The 22,402-nt window shown below is 36.6% G+C and overlaps 4 protein-coding genes across 4 annotated transcripts; 1 reads left to right on the top strand and 3 right to left on the bottom strand.

Moving 5' to 3' along the window:
* Positions 1–4,462: 4,462 nt before the first annotated feature.
* Positions 4,463–5,948, bottom strand: LOC106396577 (V-type proton ATPase subunit D-like). The gene is made up of 2 exons (XM_013837006.3): positions 5,757–5,948; positions 4,463–5,474 (listed from the first exon to the last, which is right to left on the bottom strand). Exon 2 carries the CDS (start codon positions 5,461–5,463, stop codon positions 4,678–4,680), a length of 786 nt encoding a protein of 261 aa, XP_013692460.1. The 5' UTR covers positions 5,464–5,474; positions 5,757–5,948; the 3' UTR covers positions 4,463–4,677.
* Positions 5,949–6,366: 418 nt separating this feature from the next.
* LOC106396467 (citrate synthase 2, peroxisomal) lies at positions 6,367–9,702 on the bottom strand. Its single transcript, XM_013836864.3, has 12 exons — positions 9,366–9,702; positions 9,102–9,282; positions 8,828–8,913; positions 8,213–8,323; positions 8,067–8,129; positions 7,846–7,955; positions 7,612–7,731; positions 7,388–7,537; positions 7,187–7,307; positions 7,016–7,113; positions 6,804–6,915; positions 6,367–6,579 (listed from the first exon to the last, which is right to left on the bottom strand). The coding sequence occupies exons 1-12, from the start codon at positions 9,579–9,581 to the stop codon at positions 6,535–6,537; spliced, it is 1,413 nt and encodes a 470-aa protein (XP_013692318.2). The 5' UTR covers positions 9,582–9,702; the 3' UTR covers positions 6,367–6,534.
* Positions 9,703–13,805: 4,103 nt separating this feature from the next.
* On the bottom strand, positions 13,806–17,242 carry LOC106396466 (citrate synthase 2, peroxisomal). The gene is made up of 12 exons (XM_013836863.3): positions 16,897–17,242; positions 16,639–16,819; positions 16,236–16,321; positions 15,811–15,915; positions 15,622–15,684; positions 15,412–15,521; positions 15,133–15,252; positions 14,905–15,054; positions 14,712–14,832; positions 14,529–14,626; positions 14,294–14,417; positions 13,806–14,146 (listed from the first exon to the last, which is right to left on the bottom strand). Exons 1-12 carry the CDS (start codon positions 17,128–17,130, stop codon positions 14,015–14,017), a joined length of 1,524 nt encoding a protein of 507 aa, XP_013692317.2. The 5' UTR covers positions 17,131–17,242; the 3' UTR covers positions 13,806–14,014.
* Positions 17,243–18,406: 1,164 nt separating this feature from the next.
* LOC106390572 (integrin-linked protein kinase 1) lies at positions 18,407–21,662 on the top strand. The gene is made up of 12 exons (XM_013831067.3): positions 18,407–18,871; positions 19,009–19,083; positions 19,173–19,268; positions 19,358–19,443; positions 19,533–19,653; positions 20,020–20,099; positions 20,221–20,283; positions 20,404–20,522; positions 20,709–20,794; positions 20,925–21,046; positions 21,129–21,240; positions 21,321–21,662. Exons 1-12 carry the CDS (start codon positions 18,515–18,517, stop codon positions 21,411–21,413), a joined length of 1,410 nt encoding a protein of 469 aa, XP_013686521.2. The 5' UTR covers positions 18,407–18,514; the 3' UTR covers positions 21,414–21,662.
* Positions 21,663–22,402: the final 740 nt, after the last annotated feature.

Here is a 22,402-nt window from a genome sequence, read left to right on the forward strand (position 1 = left end):
TGAAACACAAGATTTGGAAAACAAACGCTCCTACGAAGCTAAAACATTTCTTGTGGAGGATGCTATCTGGTTGTTTAGCGACCGGTAACAACCTTAGAAGAAGGCATATCACTCAGAATAGCTTATGTCGACGCTGTTGCAATGTAGAAGAAACAGAGGAACATATTTTCTTTGGCTGTCCGTATGCTGCGAGTATTTGGAGGACTTCAGGGCTCTCTAACTTGATTATCAATAACCCCACGGCGACGCTTGAAGAGAAGATAGCAGCATGCTTGCAATACTCATTCTCCACAAGACTTACTCATTTTCAAGACTTGCCTCTTTGGATTTTATGGAGGCTTTGGAAGAGTCGAAACATCCTCGTTTTCCAACAAAAAGATATACCGTGGAGGGCTGTGTTAAGACATGCGAAAGAAGATGCTAATGAATGGAAACAGAGTGATCTTTTGAATACACTATATCATCATAGGAGAGGAGGAGATACTACGACTGAAGAAAATAAGAGATGGAAACGACCCCCTCTAGGATGGATTAAATGTAACACTGATGGCTCTTTCAGACAACAGTTGGATGATGCTACTGCAGGTTGGATTCTTAGGGATGACAATGGAGTTTATAAAGGTTCGGTCCAAGCAAGAGGCAAACGAGTTCAAGATGCACTTGAAAGTGAATTACAAGCGATTCTGATGGCCATACAACATTGTTGGAGTCTCGGTTATAAGCAAGTAATTATGGAAAGTGATTGTCAAAAGGCCATTGACATTCTAAATAACAAAAAGCTACACTTCAACCACTACAATTGGTTACGTGAGATAAGATGGTGGGCAAGGAAGTTCCAAAGCATTACTTTCAATTGGGTTAGTAGGAAAGCAAATGGAGCAGCGGATATACTAGCAAAACGTGTTGAAGATGAAGTTGTTTTTCAATTCCATTATTATGTACCCCAATTTTTACATGCTTTCTTGCATATGGATCATGTAAGCTCAATATAAGTAATGAAAGTTGAAGTTAAAAAAAAAAAATACAGAAATCAAAGCAGTTTTAAGTCTTTCAAATACTAAACTGTAAATATAGATTTAATTATTTTATTAATCATATGACTAAAATATTTACAGCAAGTACTTGAATAAAGTGTTCACCTAATTGTTTTGCATAATTTACAGCTTATACCGACATGCTAGTGAATCATCCACAACAATAACAACCTGGTAATCACACTTGTTTGTCTTTGTTCTTTTCAACCAAAATTTATCTTTCCAATAGTAAATTGATATGTATGAAATAACTTTTTTCATGTTAATCATTTACCTGTTTTGTAACCACTCTTGAGTGTATTTTCTTTAGTTATGTTTTAGGCCATGCCCGACAATTATTCAAAATGTACTGTTTTGGCTCATTTGGTCTAACAGATTAAAAACAACGTTTTTTCAAAAAAAAAGCGAACATAACTTTTTCTCTAATTACTAAGCATTCACAAAAAATAACGAAAAAACCAGTCTATAATGTAGTGTAGAAAAGCAGCTATGATAATACTAAAGAATGATGCAAGATAGAAAATACAAATTAGACATAATACATAGAAATTCTTTACCAAACACCCTTTAGACTCCTCCTCCTACTTTTTTTCAGGTTACGCTTATCATGCTGAAGACAGTAGAAAAGATAAATAAACACAAAAAAATAAGAAAGTAGTTTTTTTGCTTAAAAATAATTTTTAAATTAGTTTAATTTATTGGGCTGTTAAGAAGTGGAATTTGCAAATGTAGTAGAAGTTGTTTTGAATCATCTTCAACCTATTGCTGCTTTCTCCAATTTTCAGATTCTTCTAAAAATTAAATTTGTTTTTGCATAGCTTTAATAAATCAAATCACTTGTTAACATAATACAAAACACCATCAGTTTAGACTTCTCCATTTTGGCAATAACTATTATTTGGACATGGATTCTAACTCCTAGGAGTTTTTGCACACTTTTATTAGTGTGTTCTTTCTCTCTTCAGTCAAAATCTCACTTTCCCTATCAAAATCTGAGAATGTGAAATAGATCTCTCGTGCTCCAAATATTTATACAATTGAATTTCTTCAAAATATTAGGCAAAAGTCTTGTATTTGTTTTACTCTTATTTTAGATACAAAAATCTATTAAAATTCAAGAAGAGTGAATACTGATAAAATCAAATGGAAACTGAATAACAGATGATTTTAGTTTATTTCAAATTTCATCTAACAAATACTCAATCCAATAGCAAAGTATTTTACTTTAAATTTAAATTCCATTGAATTCATTAATTAATTGAATTCCATTAAACATCCCTTTAGAGCTTTAGTGGGAGTTATTGGTTCTAGTATTTTAATGGATTTATAAATCCTCTTTGGATTTAATAAATCTATTGATTTTTAAAATCAAACAAATAAATTCAGAATCAGTGATACATAATTCAAAATCAAAATAGGTGGATTATTTATTCAAATGGATTTGCAATAAATTCAGCTTAGTAGTAAAATAAAAAATATAAAAACTAAAACACATGTTTTTCATTTCTTATATCATAGGTGATTTTTATAACATAAAATCACTCCACATATTTGTTGCTATTGTGACTCTCACTTGATTGGTATGTTCTCTTTGCTGATCCTGAGTTACAAAAATTTCTTCATCATTGTTATTAACTTCTTCAAGATCTTCTACATCATCAGAGTCTTTTTTTTAAAGAAAATTATCTGTTCTACAGAACTTACGAAAAAATTATGTAACCCAACACACGCAAGTACGATCTCCTTTTTTGTCTTGTAAGGAAAACAAAGTGCAGATTTAAAAATTAGAAATCGAGATTTGAATATGCCAAAAAAAATTTCGATAACATTCCTCAAGGAAGCATGAAAATGATTAAACAACTCTTTATCATTCTGAGGAGTAGAATATTGCCCAGAAAACTCTTGTAGATGGTATCGAACACCTCAGTATAGAGCTCTAAAGTTTTGGCAATTTACAAAACCACAATCAACTAGATAAAATTTTCCTGATATTACACAATAAAATAGTTTAATTATATAGAAACATATGTACGATTTAAAATATATATTTATATATATGTACCTTCTGGAACTGGTAGTCGATTAGTGTTCCTTGTTAAAGCATCGTTTAATATTTTTGAATCATGAGCTGAACTTTTCCATCCACAGCACGTATATGAATTCAAGATCAAAATTACATGCAGCCAACACATTTCGCGATATATCACCTTTTCTGTTGCGGAAAGGAGCTGCACTTTTTTTTGTACCATTGCAAATATATGTGTACCATCGATAGCTCCGACACAATCCTGAACATAGAAGAACAGTTATGCTCTACAGAAAATAATAATTAAATCATGGTAAAAAATAATAAACATGATGTCTTAAAATAAGGATAAAATTTTGTACTTTCTTTAATCTTTTGAGGTGTTCCAGATCCGGCCATAGCCATAAAACTTGGTGAAATTTGGTTTAAAGCTCGTAAAACTTTGTGAAATTTTTTATTTATAGCAAACTTGGATCTCTTAAAAGTACATCTTGTATAGCAATACCTCGAATTTTGGCCAACTACTAGGAGAAAAGATGCAATCATTTCTTCAAAGCTGATATATCCTGTATCAGTTAAACTTGTCTTCTCTTGGAGAAAATTGCATAACTTGAAGAAATTTTTTGGATACATCCGATTTAATTCTCCTATAAAATAAAGAGGATCTTCTTTTAGCACATTTTCTATATAATCTTGCCAGGCGTATCGGTAACATTAGTTAAAGCAACTAGCTTGAAGAATAAGGAATGCTATCATCCACATTCGTATATAAGCATGTGTCTTGTTTGTGCTTCTCTGTGTGTCAAGAGTCAAGACATTGGCTTATGCAACCTCGTGATTTCCTTTGGAGATCTCGTGTTGCGGATCAGCCCATCTTCAGGTCGCAGATTATAGTTGTGGAAGCTGGCTCGTCGATTCAGTTGTCATGGAGAAGCTTTACTTTGATGGGTTTCAGTATCACCTCAGTGTTTTTCCGTTGAGAGTTGGTAAAGTTGTTCCTGTTCATTCTGAGAGTGCTAAAGAGGCACTATTATGGCCTTTTCTTATAGTATATATATTGTTAGTAACTAATGATGATGATATCCTTATAATCTCAGTTTTGATATTGTTATCATCACCAAAAAGGCCTTTTGATGCTATTTAGAATGTTAGGGTAGAAGAGACGAACATTAAGCAGTGTTGATGTATTTAGAAGATGAAATCGTGTCATACAAAATTGTTCCTGTCCGAACGATTTCATCTTCTAAAACCTAAATTTAACTGAATTTCAAAATTTTCTGTAGAATTATTTTAAATCAAACTAACCGAAGTCCAAACTTACAGACCCGGAAAACCCAAATTAACCGAACCCGCAGGCCAATGCCAAACCAGGAACAAGGCACTACTTGTCAACATCAATGTCTATCATCAAGGCTTTTTTTTTTTTAAAGGTAAGCATATAAGAGTAACAATCACAAATATCTTCAGAAAAATCATAGCAAAGCACAACTCAAGATGACACAATCTTTCATCTATACATCAAATCCATTTTATTTTGAAGAAACATAAACTCTGATGAAGAGATTAATAAACAAAGCAATCACAAAAAGATAAATAGAGAGCCCCCACACACACACCTCAGAAGATAATGTCTGCATCCTTCTCTGCACCACCAGCAAGCAAGTCCCTAGCAGCGTTTATCGAAATCCCTCTCTGCATAGAGATCCCTTCAAGAACCATCTCCTCAGCAAAGGCCTTAGCGTTAGCCGCTTGTCTCTCAACTTCCCTCCTCTTGTACCCCTGAATCTTCTTCAGCCTAAAGAAATCTTCCCTCTCGAGCTCATCAAGCTCTCCCTTGATGTAACTGATCGTATTCTCAATCTTCGGTTTCACCACATTCTCCAAAGCATTAACCCTCCGATTAGTCGTCTTGATCGCTTCATCAAGCGTCAAGAACGAAGTCTGGAGAGAAGCAAGCTCGACCAGAACCTCAATAGCTTTCACGTAAGCCACACGGCAAGCTTGGACCTGTTGTCCACCTCTAGCTAAACCGGTTAAGTCGTTCTTGGTCTCGCCTTCGGAGAAATGATCGAACTTGGGAAGCTTCACGCCGGCGATGTTCTCTTGTCTTGACCGGACTTTGAGCGTTGCTTCTTTGACGTTCTCGAGGACGACGTGCTTGACGTTTTCGCCGGCGACGTACTTGACTTCGGTGAGAGCGAAAGAGGAAGTCTTCATCATGTCTCCCATTGATTCTTTGGCTGTAACGATTTTCTTGAGAAGGGCTCTGAACTGAACGGTTAGAGCGTCGCTCTTCTTCTTGAGGAGCGCGTGGCCTCTTGTGGCTCCAACGAGACGAGCTTTCATCACGCCCAGCATTGTAACAGTGGGGACCACATTCAAACGCGCGTTTTGGCCGGCCATGGTGAAACAAACTAGTGCAAATGAAAGGAGATTGGATTATTATTTTTTCCGACAGTAACACAAAGACTTGTCTAGATTAGGACAAGAAAACGACAACAATTGAAGCAATACTTGAATCATTGGAAATAAAGATAAAATCTTTAAATCTAGAAAAGTCTGGTGAATGATCACATACAGAGATCCGAATCAGATTGAATCAAAAACTACGAAAGGAGATAACTTTTCTAATCCGAACCACACGAATCGTAACAGATTGATCAATGAGGAAGAGTATAAGATTCACGATGATGTACCTGAGCCTCTCTCGAGAGAGATTAAGAGGCGACTTCTCTTGCAAGTAAATCACTGAGATAGATTGAATGAAGACGGAGAGAGAGAGAGAGAGAGATTGAGAAATAGCGATCGTATTCGACCTTGTCGTCGATCATGGAGGAAAGAAAGGGGCTGTTGTGTAATTAACTGTAAACATGAAGGGCTTATTTTTGCGATAACAAGACAAAATAAATATACAGCTCATCGCTTATTGGGTGGGGCCTGCTTTCGTGTCTGAATCTGGACCCGTTGTGGGTCCCATCTTCTTATTCCACGTTTAGGTAAGCATTTTATATTTTCTCCCATGATTAAAAAAAAATTATGGATTAGAACCAACATTATGTAATTCACTCTAGAAACATAATATTCAATTTTTTTCTTACATATAATTCGGGGTTCACTTTCTCCAATTCAATGTGTTGTTTACATTTTTTAGTTTATAAAAAACTAAATACATTAACAAGAATTATATTTTTTTTTTTTCAACTTTCATGATACAGGAATGTTGTTGTTAAACATCATATTATTGGGACTTTCTATAGTACAATAAATTTTTTTATTACATTCACAACTTATATATTTCACTTATAATATGTTAATATATTTTTATTTCATTTTGCAAAATATATAAATATATTCACGGCATCATAATCTGTTTTATGTATTACAGAACATGTACAAATACATAATACAACATATATGAAAGTTCTTTGTCTGGTCTATTTCCCATTTCAAGGAACAATCTGATCAGAATCCAAATCACTTCACTGGAGCGTAATGCCTTAGCCACACTCCAGTATAGACCTGTGCAGCCACATAATGAGCGATGAGCCTAATAAAATGTTTTGATCAAACAAAGAAGTGTTTGTATCTATGCATAATGGAATGTATTACTCATGAGCCACAAAGAGAACCATTTTAGTCATTGACCAATCAAAAAGTCCATCTATAAGTATGTATAATGTATTACCCATGAGCCAAATAACCCTTAAAGTCATTGATCTATCAAAGAGTGTATTCTTTTTAACCTGTTGGGGTCTCATGATCTTAGTGTCAGGATCATCTAACGACTCAAGCCAGTGTGCCAAGTATCCAGCCATACGTGGGACTGCAATGAATTGTGGTGGGATTCCCATTGCCCTGTGTTTTTGTCCATTTCAATTACCATCACAAAAGTGTCATGCGAAGATCTTAATGGTTACAACAACTCATTAGCAATAATATGTTAGATGACTCAAACCTATAGACTAATCCAGAGTAGAAATCAACATTTGGGTAAAGCTTCCTCTTAACAAAATATTCATCAGAGAGTGCCGCCTTCTCTAGAGCAGCTGCTACCTGGTTAACATCAAACATCAAATCTTTTAAACCACATTCAACTAACCATCAAGCAAGAGAGGATCTAAAGTACCTCAATCAGAGGATCCTTTCCAACAATGGAGAACACTTCATACGCCAGTTTTCTAACCACTTTTGCTCGAGGGTCGTAGGTTTTATAAACACGGTGTCCAAAACCTGACAACCTCCTCTTCCTGGGAGAAAGAAGTTAACACCAATGTAATAAATGTCTCATCGTAATCAAGATACTTTTAGTTTTAGTGTATTAGGTTACTTGTTCTTCACGCATTGGATGAAGTCTGGAATGTTTTCAACAGTTCCAATCTCTGATAACATCTTAGACACAGCATCAGTTGCACCACCATGAAGTGGACCATAAAGGGCTCCAACAGCTCCGGAAATAGCAGCGTACACATCAACACCACTATTCAAAAACACAGTTTTTTTGTAGCAGACTTAATAATAAAAAAACTCTAACCAGAGTTATATAATCAGTACCTCGAAGCAAGATGCCGGGCAGCAGCAGTAGAGCAGTTCATTTCATGTTCAGCATGCAGTATGAAGATGATGTCCAACACTCGAGCTAGCCGGGGATTAGGTTTGTAAGACTTATTTCCCCTGGAATCAATGGAAGATGAGAGGAATATATATCCCGTTACGGACATGTTTTAAGCTAGAAACTAAACTGACTAAAGCATAAATTTTACAGTGGGGTGACAGAGAGTAACGTACATTGAATCCAGCATATAGAGTACGTTCTCTGCATAAGAAAAGTTGTTCGAAGGAAGAACAGGAGGCTTGCCTGACGTCCTCAGAAAAGCATTTGCTGCAATCGTAGGTGCCTATATGACACATTATATTAATTTTAACATACACATATACATGCATTTATGGTGTTTCAAAAAGAAAAAAACATGCATTTAAGGCACAAAATCAATAGTAAACAACAACACCTGTCCAAGAATACGAAAAATCTGTTTATCACGAACTTGTTTTGACTTGTAAATATATTGGCCCTGCACATCAAGGGCACAGAAAAATGGAGCAAAGCGAGTTAGCGTAGAGTACACGTTTAAAAAAACAGGTTTATGAAACTTGCCATATGAGAAGGATTTGCATCAGGATAAAAGAGGGAAAGTGCACTCATTGCAGCTGCACTGACAAAAGCACCCGATGGATGTGCATCTTGAGGCATGGACTGGATAATATCCTGGGGAAACATTCATAAACAATCTATTAAAATCGTCATCAAGAATCTATTACTACGTAAGGTTATTATACCATATTAATCAGATATATATACACATGCCTCCACGTTTCCAAATAGAATACAATAGATGTCAGCTTCTCTATATTAAGTGTTACAGAGTAAAATGGTCAGTAACCATTATAATCATATACACGTGATCATATTAACAATGGTAAGATAGACATAATTCAGTAATCTTGATGGACCTTATCATGGTTTACAATCAAGACAAACCAACTTATACTCAAGGCTACATCTATGATTTAGGGGTCATCAACATTTTTTGGCTAATTTTAATTTTAAATTTTTAATAGTTTACGGGTCATGGATTTATGTACATAACAGTTTCTTAAAATGTGGGGTCAAAAGTGAATGATTTATTCGGCTATCCCAAAACTGACCATGCTTAATACTTGAAAAGAAATGGTTTTAGATTTTTTGAGGGGAAGCTAGTATGAAACTCACTAGAAGCCCTTGTGGAACAGCTGAATGCTGAGAAACCTCAAACTCCAAATCAGCTAGCTGGCGTTGTGAAGGCAGGTTCCCATAAACTGAAAGAGAGAAAAAAAACAAGGTAGTAGTAACCTATAAAGTAGAGAACATTAAAAACTCACAAAAGATGATAAAAACTTCATCTCCGTTTGAATAACAATATTATAAACAAACGTTTGCTGTCTCAAAAGGAAATAAACTACATGCAAGAAGCTGCATGACATGATGATGATGGAAGAAGACTTACTGAGGAGGTAAGCAACCTCAAGAAAAGTACAATTCTCAGCCAACTCTTCAATTGGGTATCCACGATAACGTAGGATGCCTTCATCTCCGTCGATGTAAGAAATGGAAGATCGAACAGGAGCCGTGTTAAAGTAACCTGGATCGTATAATTTAAGTCCCTTGTCATCTTTCCCCGTCGTTATCTGCAGATCAAACACGTAAATACATCTTTAAGCTAACTTAGATCAACTGCACGCTTGTCGTATTACAAACTCGTTAAATATACCTTCTTGAGATCAATGGATTTAACGGTACCATCCTCAGAGACTGGGACCTGATACTTCTTCCCCGTACGCTCATCAACGATCGTCAAGTTTCCCATTAGGGATCCATGCGGTGCACCAGCACTTGATGTGCACCATGGCTTTATCGCCGCCGGCATGGGATCAGACATCTCCAAGTGCGCAGAGAGAACGGCTAATCTAGCGTTTACCCTCTCCATTTTCACCTAGAAAATCAGTGTTCAAAATCAAAAGAAAGGAAGCCAAGAAGAAACCAAGTGAATCATTAAATCTCATTTCGGTTAATATTATAACCTTTTTATACTCGCACTTGTGTCTTATTGGAACATGTGTTGCCGTGCCACTAGGTTAGCGTGAATCTAATGCAGTCTACTCTCCTGGTCTTTAGTTATTTTAAAATCTGTTACCGTTGAGTTACCGCCATTTTTACTTATCGCGATTGTTTACTTCATGTAAATATGGAAATATTTACTGAAAACACAATGTGATAAGAGAACTTAGGGAAATTATAACATTATATCTTAAGAAATACTATATCAATAATTTCAGGGGTGAAAATCTATGAAAGTTTTGTGGTGTATGTTTCCAAATGGTTGAGTACAAAAATAGTATGTCATATGATATTGCGTGAGAGATTTGTATATTGTTGTATCGCTTGGATACATAGAATCTGCATTACATATTCCACTCTAGGAATATAATATTCAGTCAATTTCGTAAGGGTCTAGCTTTGCGGTTAACTTTCTCCCAAGCAATGTGTAAAATACAATCTCTAGAAGTAATTCAAATGTTTTACTTTTATATCAACACGAGTAAGATATTCCTTTAGGGCTGGAGGCGCAATTTATTAAAAGTATGTCGTCACGGTCACCGCAATTTTTAAAAGTTTGTTGAACGAGCGATTGGTTTGTTGTATCTACATAGATATGTAGAATCTATGTTATTATTTATGTATATCCACTCTAGGGAATAAAACATAAACTCACTCAAGAAAATCTGAAGCAAATGACTTGGTTGGGAGCTAACGTACTCCATGCAATGTGTCAAATCTTAACTCATTGATCTGTCAAAGTGTATGTGCATCTATGTATAGTGTATGGACCACATTCTGAGTTTGTCTTACACTCAGAGGCACATTCAACATTTGAGACACTTTTCCTTGTCTTGTAGTACGTGGTTGGACAACAGTGCCCTTATTGAGAGCTTCGGCAGTTTAGTATTCTAATATAGGAAACCGGTTTGGTTTGGTCCTTGTTTCCTATAATGCATTAATGTTTTATGTTTATTAATAGAAATGATTTATTGTTCACCGTTGGATGGCGCATGGATGCTCACAATCCGAAGGCTGAAATTAAATGTCGGTATGCAGGAACTGAGCATACGACATCAGTTTTGTATCTTTGTCAAAAGTTTTTAGTTTCCTCAACAGATTCTATTTTTTATTATCTCGTATTATAGTAACTAAATTTGATATATAATATATACAGTAAATTATAAAAAAATTTCTTCTATGTTTTGAGATCCATATGTATATATTTATTTTGATATTTTAATTTTTGTAAAATTTAAAATTGAATTATGTGGACACGGTATTGTGGACAATGTGTTGTGGACGTTGCAATTTGAACTCATTCATATATTAGTTTTTATAAAATTTAAAACTAAATTAAGTGGACACGGTATCATGGACAATGTGTAGTGGATGGTGCAATTTGAAAGAATGTGTTGTGGACGGTGCAATTTGAAAGAATGAGTTATGGATGGTGAGTATGTGGAAGTGTAAGTTGGTTCGTATAGGTGTGTGGACAGGGAGAATTGGGGATAGAAGAGTTGTGGACAAGGGATGTGTGTACATTGATGCCTTCGACAAAGGCATGAACGGGAGGACTCTGGAGGACATGTTTGTGGAGTTGAACAGCATATTTGAAGACCTGTACATGCCCAATGTTCAAATGATTTGTTTTTTTTTTGCTGTTTTTTTTGTTTCTATAATAATGGCAAAATCGTAACTATAGTTATCTTCTTCTTCCAAATTGTGTTTACTTCGCCTGCAATACTTTCATGGACGACCATAGAATATTGTCACAATACATCAAAATATCACGTTTTTCATATTGTTTTGAGTTAAATTGATTGATCTATTCAGTTACATTTGATTTTAAGCACTAAATCTGAAAAACATTTTAAAACCCGTTTTTTTACCGAATCTGGCCATATCGAAACGCTTACCCACCGTGGAAAGCTCTGCATAATCTCATGTCCCAGATGCGTTTTGAAACTCGATACTAAAGCCAATCTGACCACAACAAGACAAACCTTGCATGTCTTGAACTCGAAGAACAAAATGATGACAGCGACGGTGTGATTCGGAAGTCTGCGATATGCGGCGTGTTCTAAAGGTGAACTCAAATTCAGCGAAAGAGCGGGTGTGAAGAACGATTTGTGAAAGGAGATCTAGGGTTTTTGAAAATCACCGCAAGAGGAACTTCGGGAGAGGCTGTGAATTTTAGATTTGAAATTAGGGTAGAGAATTGATAAAAATGGGTTTGGTACAGAAATTAAACCAGTATCGATAGAACCAATATGATGGTTTGGTTTGTTCACGTTTTTTATGGGAAGAGGGTATATATGACTTTCACTTGCTTAAAAGTATGTCACATGTTAAAAGTGTCTTGGAATGAAATTCCAAAGTGGTAAAGTGTCTCTGAGAGTAAAAAATTCTTCTTTCTTTCATTGGCTCATAATGCCTTAGGCACACTCCAGTATAAACCTGTGCAGCTACACCATACAATGAGCCATGAGCAAAAGAAACATCTTTGAACTATAAAAAATACGCATGTATCTATGCATAATGCATTTATTACTCATGAGCCAAAAAGGTATAACCCTCTTTTTAAGTCACTGATCTATCAAAGAGTGCATCTGTAATTTGTATATTACCCATGAACCAAATAACCTTTTTAAAGTCATTGATCGATCTATTAAAGAGTGTATTATTTTACCTGTTGGGGTCTCATGATCTTATTGTCAGGATCATCTAACGACTCACGCCAATGTGCCAAGTAACCAGCCATAGGCACGAACGCGGTGAATTGAGGTGGGACTCCCATTGCCCTGTGTTTTTGTCCATTTTAATTTTCAGGTAATGGTTACAACAACTCATTATCAAGAATCTGTCAGATGGCTCATCCATGTCTTACCTATAGACTAATCCACATTAGAAATCAACATGATTTGGGTAAAGCCTTCTCTTAAGTCGTAACAAAATAATCATCGGAGAGTGCGGCCTTCTCTAGAGCAACTGCTACCTGGTTAATAACATCATGCATCATATACCACTTTCATCATTAATTCAACAAACCATCAAGCATGTGAGCACAAGAATCTAAAGTACCTCGAACAGAGGATCCCTTCCAGGTGGGAATCCATTGCCCTGTATTTTTGTCAACCAATTCGATTACCTAACACATGAGATTAAGGTACAGAACTTAATGGTCACAGCTTACACCAAGGTTTTTTTTTCCAAGAAGAGTCAACAATGTCTTTACCTATAGATGAGTCCCGAGTAGAAATCAACATTTGGGTAAAGCTGTAGTTGTGTAAGATATAGATGAGTCCGAGTAAAATTGTATAAGATATAGTTTCTTTTTAAATACTCTACCTAGGATCAAGTTAGGTCCTTTAGCACCTCTCTCCGACATAATCTGGCTAATTAGGAGAACCTTGTTATCTGTTTAGTGTAGAGAATTCTCCTAAAGCAAGCAGGCCAAGGAAGAAAGGTTGTACCCTTCACAGAATCCCCTAGTAAGAGGCGTTCCTGAGAGTCGAGAGACTGGCGTTCTTCGAGAACAGAACCAAACAGACTAGCTATCTGTCGAAAAAAAGGAATAACTAACACCGACTAAGATCAAAGAAACTAGCAGACTAATCACTACCTCTGAACAACCTGTGTCCATGATCCACTCTTGTTCAACCAGATCAGTAATATTCAAGGCTTCAGCTGCATATAGGACATCCACATGCTTGACTGATGAAAAAACAAGATTTTATTTCTTAGAATAACTCTTACTGACATTGAGGAAGAAAAGATTCCAGCTTAAGAGGGAGACCAGAGAAGGCGGTGAAAGATGAAACCAAAGGAGGAGAAGAGATCATAGAGAAGGATGATGATACAAATGGTTCAGTAACAAGTAACGAAGAAGTGGCAGGGAATGGGAGGAAGAGGAAGCAACCTGTATGAGTCCAAAGAGAGCAATATAACGGAAGAAGAGAATGGATTAGGATCCAAGCCAAGCACAGATGGCTCAGTTAAGTCAACAGGGTTTAGACAGATTGGGAGTAGGAGGAAGAACAAAACCAAGGCAAGCTGTAGAAGCTGTTGTTGAATGTAATGGGTGTTTGAAAAATTCATGAACACGTATGTCTTTCACTGTAAAGGCATTATTATTAGATGGAAGTATGAAAATATGTTTAAAATCATCAAATACAGAATAACAGACAAATAATGCAGTAGACTATGAATTGGATTATTGAGTTTGTAAGAGAGAGAGAACAACAAAGAATGTTGGGAAGACCCTCTTGTTTACCCAGAGGTGTCTTCTGTCTTTTATTCGTATGTAGTAGAGTTTGAGACTTAAAGTGCAGATCCAGATAAACGCCTTCTTGATGCATTCGAAATGGAAACTTGTCCCATCTTGTCTGAATCACTTGACAACGTTCTTTGTCTCACCGGCTCGTAATGCCTTAGCCATACCCCAGTGTAGGCCTACACGAATACAATTTACCCATGATGAGAGCCAAAAAAGAAACATGTCATTGATCTATCAGAGTGTATGCATCATGTATAACCCATCAGCCAAAACCCTTTTCTAAGTCATTGATCTATCAAAGAATGTATGTATGATGTACTTACCTGTTGGGGTCTCATGATCTTAGTGTCAGGATCATCTAAAGACTCACGCCAGTGTGACAAGTATCCAGCCATACGCGGGACTGCAAATAGGACTGTGAAGAACTCTGGTGGGAATCCCATTGCCCTGTTTTTGTTGCCAAATTCAATTACCAAACACACGAGATTCAACATAATGGTTATATTAGCTTATATCAAATGATTTTTTTTTGTTCAAGACGAGTCAGCAATGTCTTACCTATAGATTAATCCAGAGTAAAAATCAACATTTGGGTAAAGCTTTCTCTTCACAAAATATTCATCAGAGAGTGCTGCCTTCTCTAGAGCAACTGCTACCTGAAGATATCATACATCAAAACTTTCTCAAACCACATCCGTTATAAAATACAAAAATAAATTAGAGCATAAGGATCTAAAGTACCTCGATAAGAGGATCCCTTCCAACAATGGAGAACACTTCATCCGCCAGTTTCTTGATGACTTTTGCTCTCGGGTCGTAGTTTTTGTAAACACGATGTCCAAAACCTGACATCTTCCTCTTTCTGAAAAATATGAAAAAGGGAATTTAACATTAGGCACGATTGGTGCTTTAGTTTTTCTAAGTATGAATTTACCTGTTCTTCACGCCTTCTATGAACTCTGGAATATTTTCAACACTCCCAATCTCAGCTAACATCTTAAGGACAGCCTCGTTGGCACCACCATGAAGTGGACCATATAGAGCTCCAACAGCTCCAGCAACAGCGGTGTACACATCAACACCACTGCAGAACACACAAAACTGATTTAACACACACCTCAGAGCAGACTTACTTAATGAATCGATAAGCAGTGGCAAGTACCTAGAGGCAAGATGACGAGCAGCAGCAGTGGAGCAATTCATTTCATGTTCGGCATGCAGTATGAAGAGGATGTCAAGCACTCGAGCCAGACGAGGATTAGGCTTGTAAGACCTATTGCCCCTGTAATCGATGGAAGATGAAAGAATATATCCTGTTACAGACACATTCGAAGCTAGAAACGGATGCAAACTTACTAAAACCAGTGCGCAAACTTATAACTACCCTCTACAAAGTCAAGTGTCTAGCTAAAATGAATAGGGACGATAGATGGTAGCGTACATTGAATCCAGCATATAGAGGAAATTCTCTGCATAAGAAAGGTTGCCAGAAGGGAGAACAGGAGGCCTGCCTGCCATCCTCAAATAAGCAGCCGCTGCAATAGTTGGAGCCTGCAAACACGTTATATAACATGATATACATGTACAAAACTTTTTTTATAATGAAAGTTGGTTAAACAATAAGGTAGCGAATCAACAGACACAAAAATACCTTTCCAAGAATACGAACAATCTGTTTATCACGAACTTGTTTCGACTTGTAAATATCTTGGCCCTGCACCCACTCAGAATCAGGTTAAAATCAAGAACAATAACAAATGGAGTCCGGTGAATGGGCATGGAATTTTCCAGAAAAAGACACTTAAACAGTACACAAAGAAAGCATGATTATAGAACGCACACTGAGAGCAGGATTGGCATCAGGATGGAAGATGGAAAGTGCACTCATTGCACTCACGAGAACACCCATTGGGTGTGCATCATGAGGCATGGACTGTATGATTTCCTGGGAAAAAAATCAGAAATAATCTCAGGTCCAAATCACACTATTATTTAACTAGTGCCAATACTCATCAAATATCCAAATACTAAATAGTTCCAAACAGAATAGAAGACCCTTTACAACCATACAAATATTACTTCAAATAATAGTCTCATGTGGCTAAATGGTTAAGGTGAAAGAGATCCAGTCATCCTACATGGGCCAGATAGATAAGCATGGTTTGCAGGAAAGACGAACAACTTATACTAGTGGAAAGAATCGTTTCAAAATCTTGAACACAAGGTTGGGAAAATACATATGAGGAAAGGAGTAGAAAAATATACCAATACTCCTTGCGGCACAGCTGAATGCTGAGAAATTGTAAACTCCCAATCAGCTAGCTGACTCTGAGAAGGTAGATTCCCATACACTGCCACAGAAAACAAAAAAAAAGTTTATTAATTCAAATCCACAAACTAGAACACTAAGGGACACTAAAATTTTCAAGACCAACCCACAAAAGGTGATAACTTTCTATCCAATAAAACTTAAATCTGCCATTTCAATCCAACAAAAGATGATAACTTTCTATCAGATGAAACTTCATCTCCATCTCAATAGCAAGACTATGATCAAACATTTGCTCAACTTGCAGCAATCTATCAGATGATGGTGATAACTTTCTATCCATTTCAATTCCCCGAAAGATGATAACTTTCTACAAGATAACGATGAAAGAGGACTTACTAAGGAGATAAGAAACCTCAATGAAAGTACTACTCTCAGCCAACTCTTCAATAGGGTACCCACGGTAACGCAGGATCCCTTCATCTCCGTCAATGTAAGAGATCGAAGATCGAACAGGAGCCGTGTTCAAGTAACCAGGATCATATAACTTAAGCCCCTTGTCATCCTTCCCCGTCGTTATCTGCCACCACCAAACACGCATCGTCAAATTTCAGATTTTCGATTTTTTTTTACAATTCGCTTCAGAGATTACAATACCTTCTTGAGATCAACGGATCTAACGGTACCATCCTCCGAGACTGGGACCTGATACTTCTTCCCCGTACGCTCATCCACGATCGTCAAGCTTCCTTTTAGGGATCCAGCGCTCGATGTGCACCATCGCTCGATCTCCCCCGCCGGTAACACCTGGCTCGATCCGACGGGATCGGATACCGCTATGTGCGCAGTGAGAACGGCTAATCGAGCTTTCACCCTCTCAGAAATCTCCATTTTTCACAAAAAATTAAAATCAGAAAATAAGAATTCGAAAAATAGAAGCGAAGAAGAAGAAGAAACAATCTTTTGTAAGTAACAAAAGCTTTATATCCTGAAACTCATATTTGTAGCAATTCGAGTTTCGCTTTCGTGCGGGTACACACTATTCAAATACGGATCCGGGTTATCCGAAGATCCGACGGTAATGAGATGGCTCAGCTTTGGATCGACGGATATAATTCAAAGTCTACAGAGGCTTATCTGTCAGTATTATCCTTGGTGACTTTTACGCTTTCGTTCGCTACATCACTTTAGCGCGGGAAGACTACTCGCTTTATTAGAGGGACACGTGTGCTGTTACGTTAGCGAGTGGTTTCAGACGCTATGTGAATCGCGTAGATGTCGATCAGCTTCCTCGGTTTGCTAAATATCTTATTCAATAATGGGCCACCTTATTGGGCTTAAAGCAAAAGAAAAATCATCTGCTTAAGTCAATTAGTCGGCCTATTAGTTCGATGTGCCCTCTGCTTATGCAAGTCACTTGTGGGACGACTGGACTAGTTGTTCAAAACGGTAGTAGATTTCTACGTGATTCTAAACTTTCCCCTCAAGACCGGAGCTGACGATTATGAACATTTTCAACTTTTCATATATAGATGTTAATGAGATCTTTTTTAAAACAGTCAGGAGACACCAAACAACAAACTATGAAAAATAGTCTGAAACTATATTTTACACTTTTTTTTGAGTAGAATCATGAATAAATCTGTAATCAAACCACTGAACTAGAAAATAATCTACAAAAATCTATGTGTATTAGATTATTAAATAAATTTATGCCAGAATTAATGTTTCATTGGATATGTCAAGAATGGATTCTATTTGTCCTATATTTAATTGGTCAATATCTTAAATTAAATTTCATCATAAAAATATATTTTCATCGGTCCTACATGTAATTGGTCAATATCTTAAACTAAATTTCATCATAAAACTATATTTTCATTGGTCCAAGTAATTGTTTTTCAAAATCTATTTATATTTTAAAGTGCTCAAGTAATTAAAAATTCATTTAAATCTCTACTCACACAGTTTTGTGTTGTTCTATTTGTTTTTCCTTAAACATATTTATGTTTTTTTCATCTTGTTATTTTCTTCCGTTAAATTATGAATTTATTACAGAAAAGTAATTAGATTTGAATCAAGAAAGTGAGGAAATTAAAAATTCATTTAAGTGTGTTCCAAAAAAAAATCATTTAAGTATATATAAAACCTTGAGTAATGATATACCCACACATAAAGGCAATTGGTTGGGCTTGTCAACATTGTTTGTTCTTTCTGTTGGTGCCGTTACAGTTCCATTTACAGCTCATTTTTGCTTACAAGTCCTCTCTTGACCATGACGACGACTAAACCCAAATCTCCGGCGAGATTCAAGCTCGGAAGACAGTCCTCGCTAGCTCCGGAGTCAAGGACCCCGACGGAGACGGTAACGGAAGATGAAGACGAAGAGTTGGCTGCTGCTGCTGCTGCTGCTGGAATCGTGGATCCGACGATTCGTCTGATGTATCTAGCCAACGAAGGTGACATCGATGGGATCACCAAGATGTTAAATTCGGGAACTAACGTCGATTACCGCGACATCGATGGACGTACTGCTCTCCACGTCGCCGCGTGTCAGGGACGAACCGACGTCGTTCAGCTCCTGCTTAGCCGTGGCGCTAAGGTTAATTCCATGGACCGATGGGGTAGTACGGTAGGGATTTCAAACTCTGCTTTGGTTTGATTTGATTTGGCTTCTCATAGCTCGATTTCGATTTGTGTTCGACGAATTGCCGCATAAGCATATGGTTTTAGCAGCATAGTTCGGTTGCTTAATAACGATCTTAACAGCCTCTTGCAGATGCAGTGTATTACAAAAATCATGATGTGATCCAGCTTTTGGAGAAACATGGTGCTAAGCCTACGGTATGCTGTTCTCTCCCTTCTTGATTTTGTGGATGTTATAGCTTTTATGAATGTGCTGAGTGATTAACTGTTTTTTTGTAATTGTTTAGATTCCTCCTATGCATGTCCTAACGGATAGAGAAGTTCCTGAGTATGAGATTCATCCTACAGAGCTTGATCTTTCTAACTCTGTCAAAATTTCAAAGGTGATTGCTTTCTTTCCAAATCTCTTTAGTAAGAGTTATAGAAATGGTGAATTCACACTTTTTTTTATTACTGTATGTGTGGTATATAGGGTACCTTTCACAAGGCTTCGTGGCGTGGAATTGATGTGGCTGTTAAAACGTTTGGAGAGGAAATGTTCTCTGATGAAGATAAAGTGTGAGTTGACTTGAATACACTTATTTCTTCTTTTTTTGTTATTGAAACTAGTTATGCGTTATAGGTTTTAATGTTCTTCCGGTATCCAGGAATGCGTTCAGGGACGAACTTCAACTGCTTCAGAAGATACGCCATCCAAATGTTGTCCAGTTTTTAGGGGCAGTTACTCAAAGTAATCCCATGATGATTGTCACTGAGTATCTACCTAAGGTACTCTCCCTCAATCAGGATAAACACGTAGATCTTTAAATCTACAAGTGAACATTTAAAAGTTGGAGTGTCCTATACATATCCTGAGGCAAATATTGTGTTGAAAAGATCTCAAAAGCTTACAAAATATGTGAAGACATTTTTGTGAAAGTCCTTTTGAGACTAACAGTAACTTTCTCTGTTTACCAATTCTAGTGCTACTTCGACCGTTGGCTATGACATGAATGTTTATTCTGAAAATGTTTCACATCCGCAAAATGCGCAGTTATAATATAGACCGTAGTCATTTCGTCTACTACATGTCTTATTTTAAGAAAATATCTCTGCATAGCTTTTAGTTTTTTTGTATGTGGCGATTATTTGTAGGGAGATCTTCGACAATATCTAGACAGGAAAGGGGCTCTAATGCCAGCGCAAGCAGTGAAGTTTGCACTTGAAATTGCTAGGTTAAGTGGTTATTGTCTTTGTAGTGCTCATCTCGATGCATGACTGATTGCAAGAAACATTACTTTCGATTCTCTGTGGCTTCTAATTATCTGTATGGTGTTCTTTCAATTTTTTTTTCAGGGGAATGAATTATTTGCACGAGCATAAACCTGAAGCTATAATCCATTGTGACCTAGAGCCTCCGTATGTTTTCGTTTTTGGTTGATCAAGTTATATCTTTACAAAATGTCATGTCTTCAGTTATTACTATATTGCATATCCAAAATATCCGAAAATTTCTTATTTGCTCGAGTAAGAATACAGAAACATACTGCGGGATAATTCCGGACATCTAAAAGTTGCCGACTTTGGAGTCAGCAAGTTGCTGGTAGTTAAGAAGACAGTTAAAAAAGACAGGCCTGTTACATCATTGGACAGTTCTTGTAAGTGTTCTTATATCTGATACTTTAATCTGCCATGTCTTGAGCTAGCTGAGAACTGCTAGGTAACCTTGGTTTAGCTTTAGTATTTTGTTGTCTAAAACTGAAATTCTACAAATGTTGCGGATTATATTTTTTGGGATGGGTTTAAAAGCTGATGAGACTCTCGTTGTCGGTCTTGCTACGCAGTGCGATACATGGCTCCAGAAGTATACAGGAACGAAGAGTATGATACAAAAGTAGATGTATTTTCTTTCGCTTTGATCTTACAAGAGGTAAAGTAACCGAGACAGAGACAGAGAAAGAGAGAGCTATATGAGACTTCTTTTTTGATTCAGTTATATTCACAGAGGACGAAGTCTTGAGGCTAATACAATGTTGTTTGTCGGTTGGAAAACTAAACAGATGATAGAAGGCTATGTACCATTCCATCTGAAAGAAGAAACTGAAGTTCCTAAAGCATATGTTGAAGGTGAACGTCCACCATTCAATGCTCCAGCAAAATCATATCCTTTTGGATTAAGAGAGTAAGTTGTCCTAAACAGTATACTGTTTTTGAAACATGAATGGCTCCACTTTGACAGGTTCTTACGATCTCTCTGTTTCCAGGTTAATCCAGGAGTGTTGGGACAATGAGGCATCGAAAAGACCAACATTTAGAGAAATCATCAGTGTTTTGGAGTTGACAAGTGATCGAATTGCAAGGAAAATGAGCTGGAAGGTTGTCACACTCCCCCTCTCATTCAATATATTTCTCTATCTAGTATAAAAGTTTGTGAGACGCTTTATGATTACGAACAGGTGAGGCTAGGAAAGTGCCTTCCAAGAATCAGATTGTTTACGAAGCGAGATTATGTGAATCCCAGTAGTAGCCGTTCATCCATAACCAGGTGACCCCAGAGGAGCTTTGTGTTGTTTTTTTTGGTCAAATGGAGCTTTGTGTTGTTTCTTTCTTGAAATTGGTATATACTTAATGAAGAGGATTGTGTGTTATGCCTGGAATGGAATAAAAGAATGTCAAATTATATACTAGCCTTTTTGTATTGATGACTGTTTTATTCTGAACCTAAATTTGAACGTGGTGGTGTGTATTAATTTATGAGTTACTGAGGAGATCTAATATCTGAATGGTTTTATTAAGACGTTAAATTAACACTAACATTGGTTTACTGTTCTTAATTATTGGTTGAGTCTACATACTAGTTAGAAACTTAGAGCACCATTAACCAAGGGTGCTTAGGGATTGCTTAAATTTTTTTAAATTAAAAAAAATAGGAAAGAGAAGAAGAAGAAGAAAGAGGAGTGCTTAATTAGGCATCACAAGCACCTGTTGCTTGCACTATTTGCGGGCCCCACTAACACGTGGCGGCTTGCGATTAGTTCGTTTTTATTTTTTTTATTTTTATTTTTTTAACTTGAAAAAAAACTAAAAATAAAAAATAAAAATAAAAGTAAGCACTCCACATGGAGTGCTAGGGTTAATGGTGCTCTTAGAATCTACGAGGTGATAGATCTCTGAGTATATCATCAAAATCCATGACTGATAATGACTCGTACAATATCTTTAGAATGGTACAACAACGTCATAGAAAGAAAAAAAAGACCTCGAGCCGATAAAAAGGCATGTAGTATAAAAAGTGTGTGCTGAAAAAAAATAGATGAGGTCAAATCGAGATTATTTTTTATTGATTTATCTGTCCAGTCATAAGTCAAATCGAATCTGTATTATATGGAAAGATATATTCTGATATTATGTGTGTATCAATTCTCATAACTTCTTACCATAATTCTCTCTGTGTATTGTGTATATATTACTCTGTTTACACATAATAATAGATTCATTCAGACCTACATCTTCTACCAGGTTACTTGGAGCAGAAGGC

This window comes from Brassica napus, chromosome A9, assembly GCF_020379485.1.
Source record: "Brassica napus cultivar Da-Ae chromosome A9, Da-Ae, whole genome shotgun sequence".
Classification (NCBI taxonomy): domain Eukaryota; kingdom Viridiplantae; phylum Streptophyta; class Magnoliopsida; order Brassicales; family Brassicaceae; genus Brassica; species Brassica napus.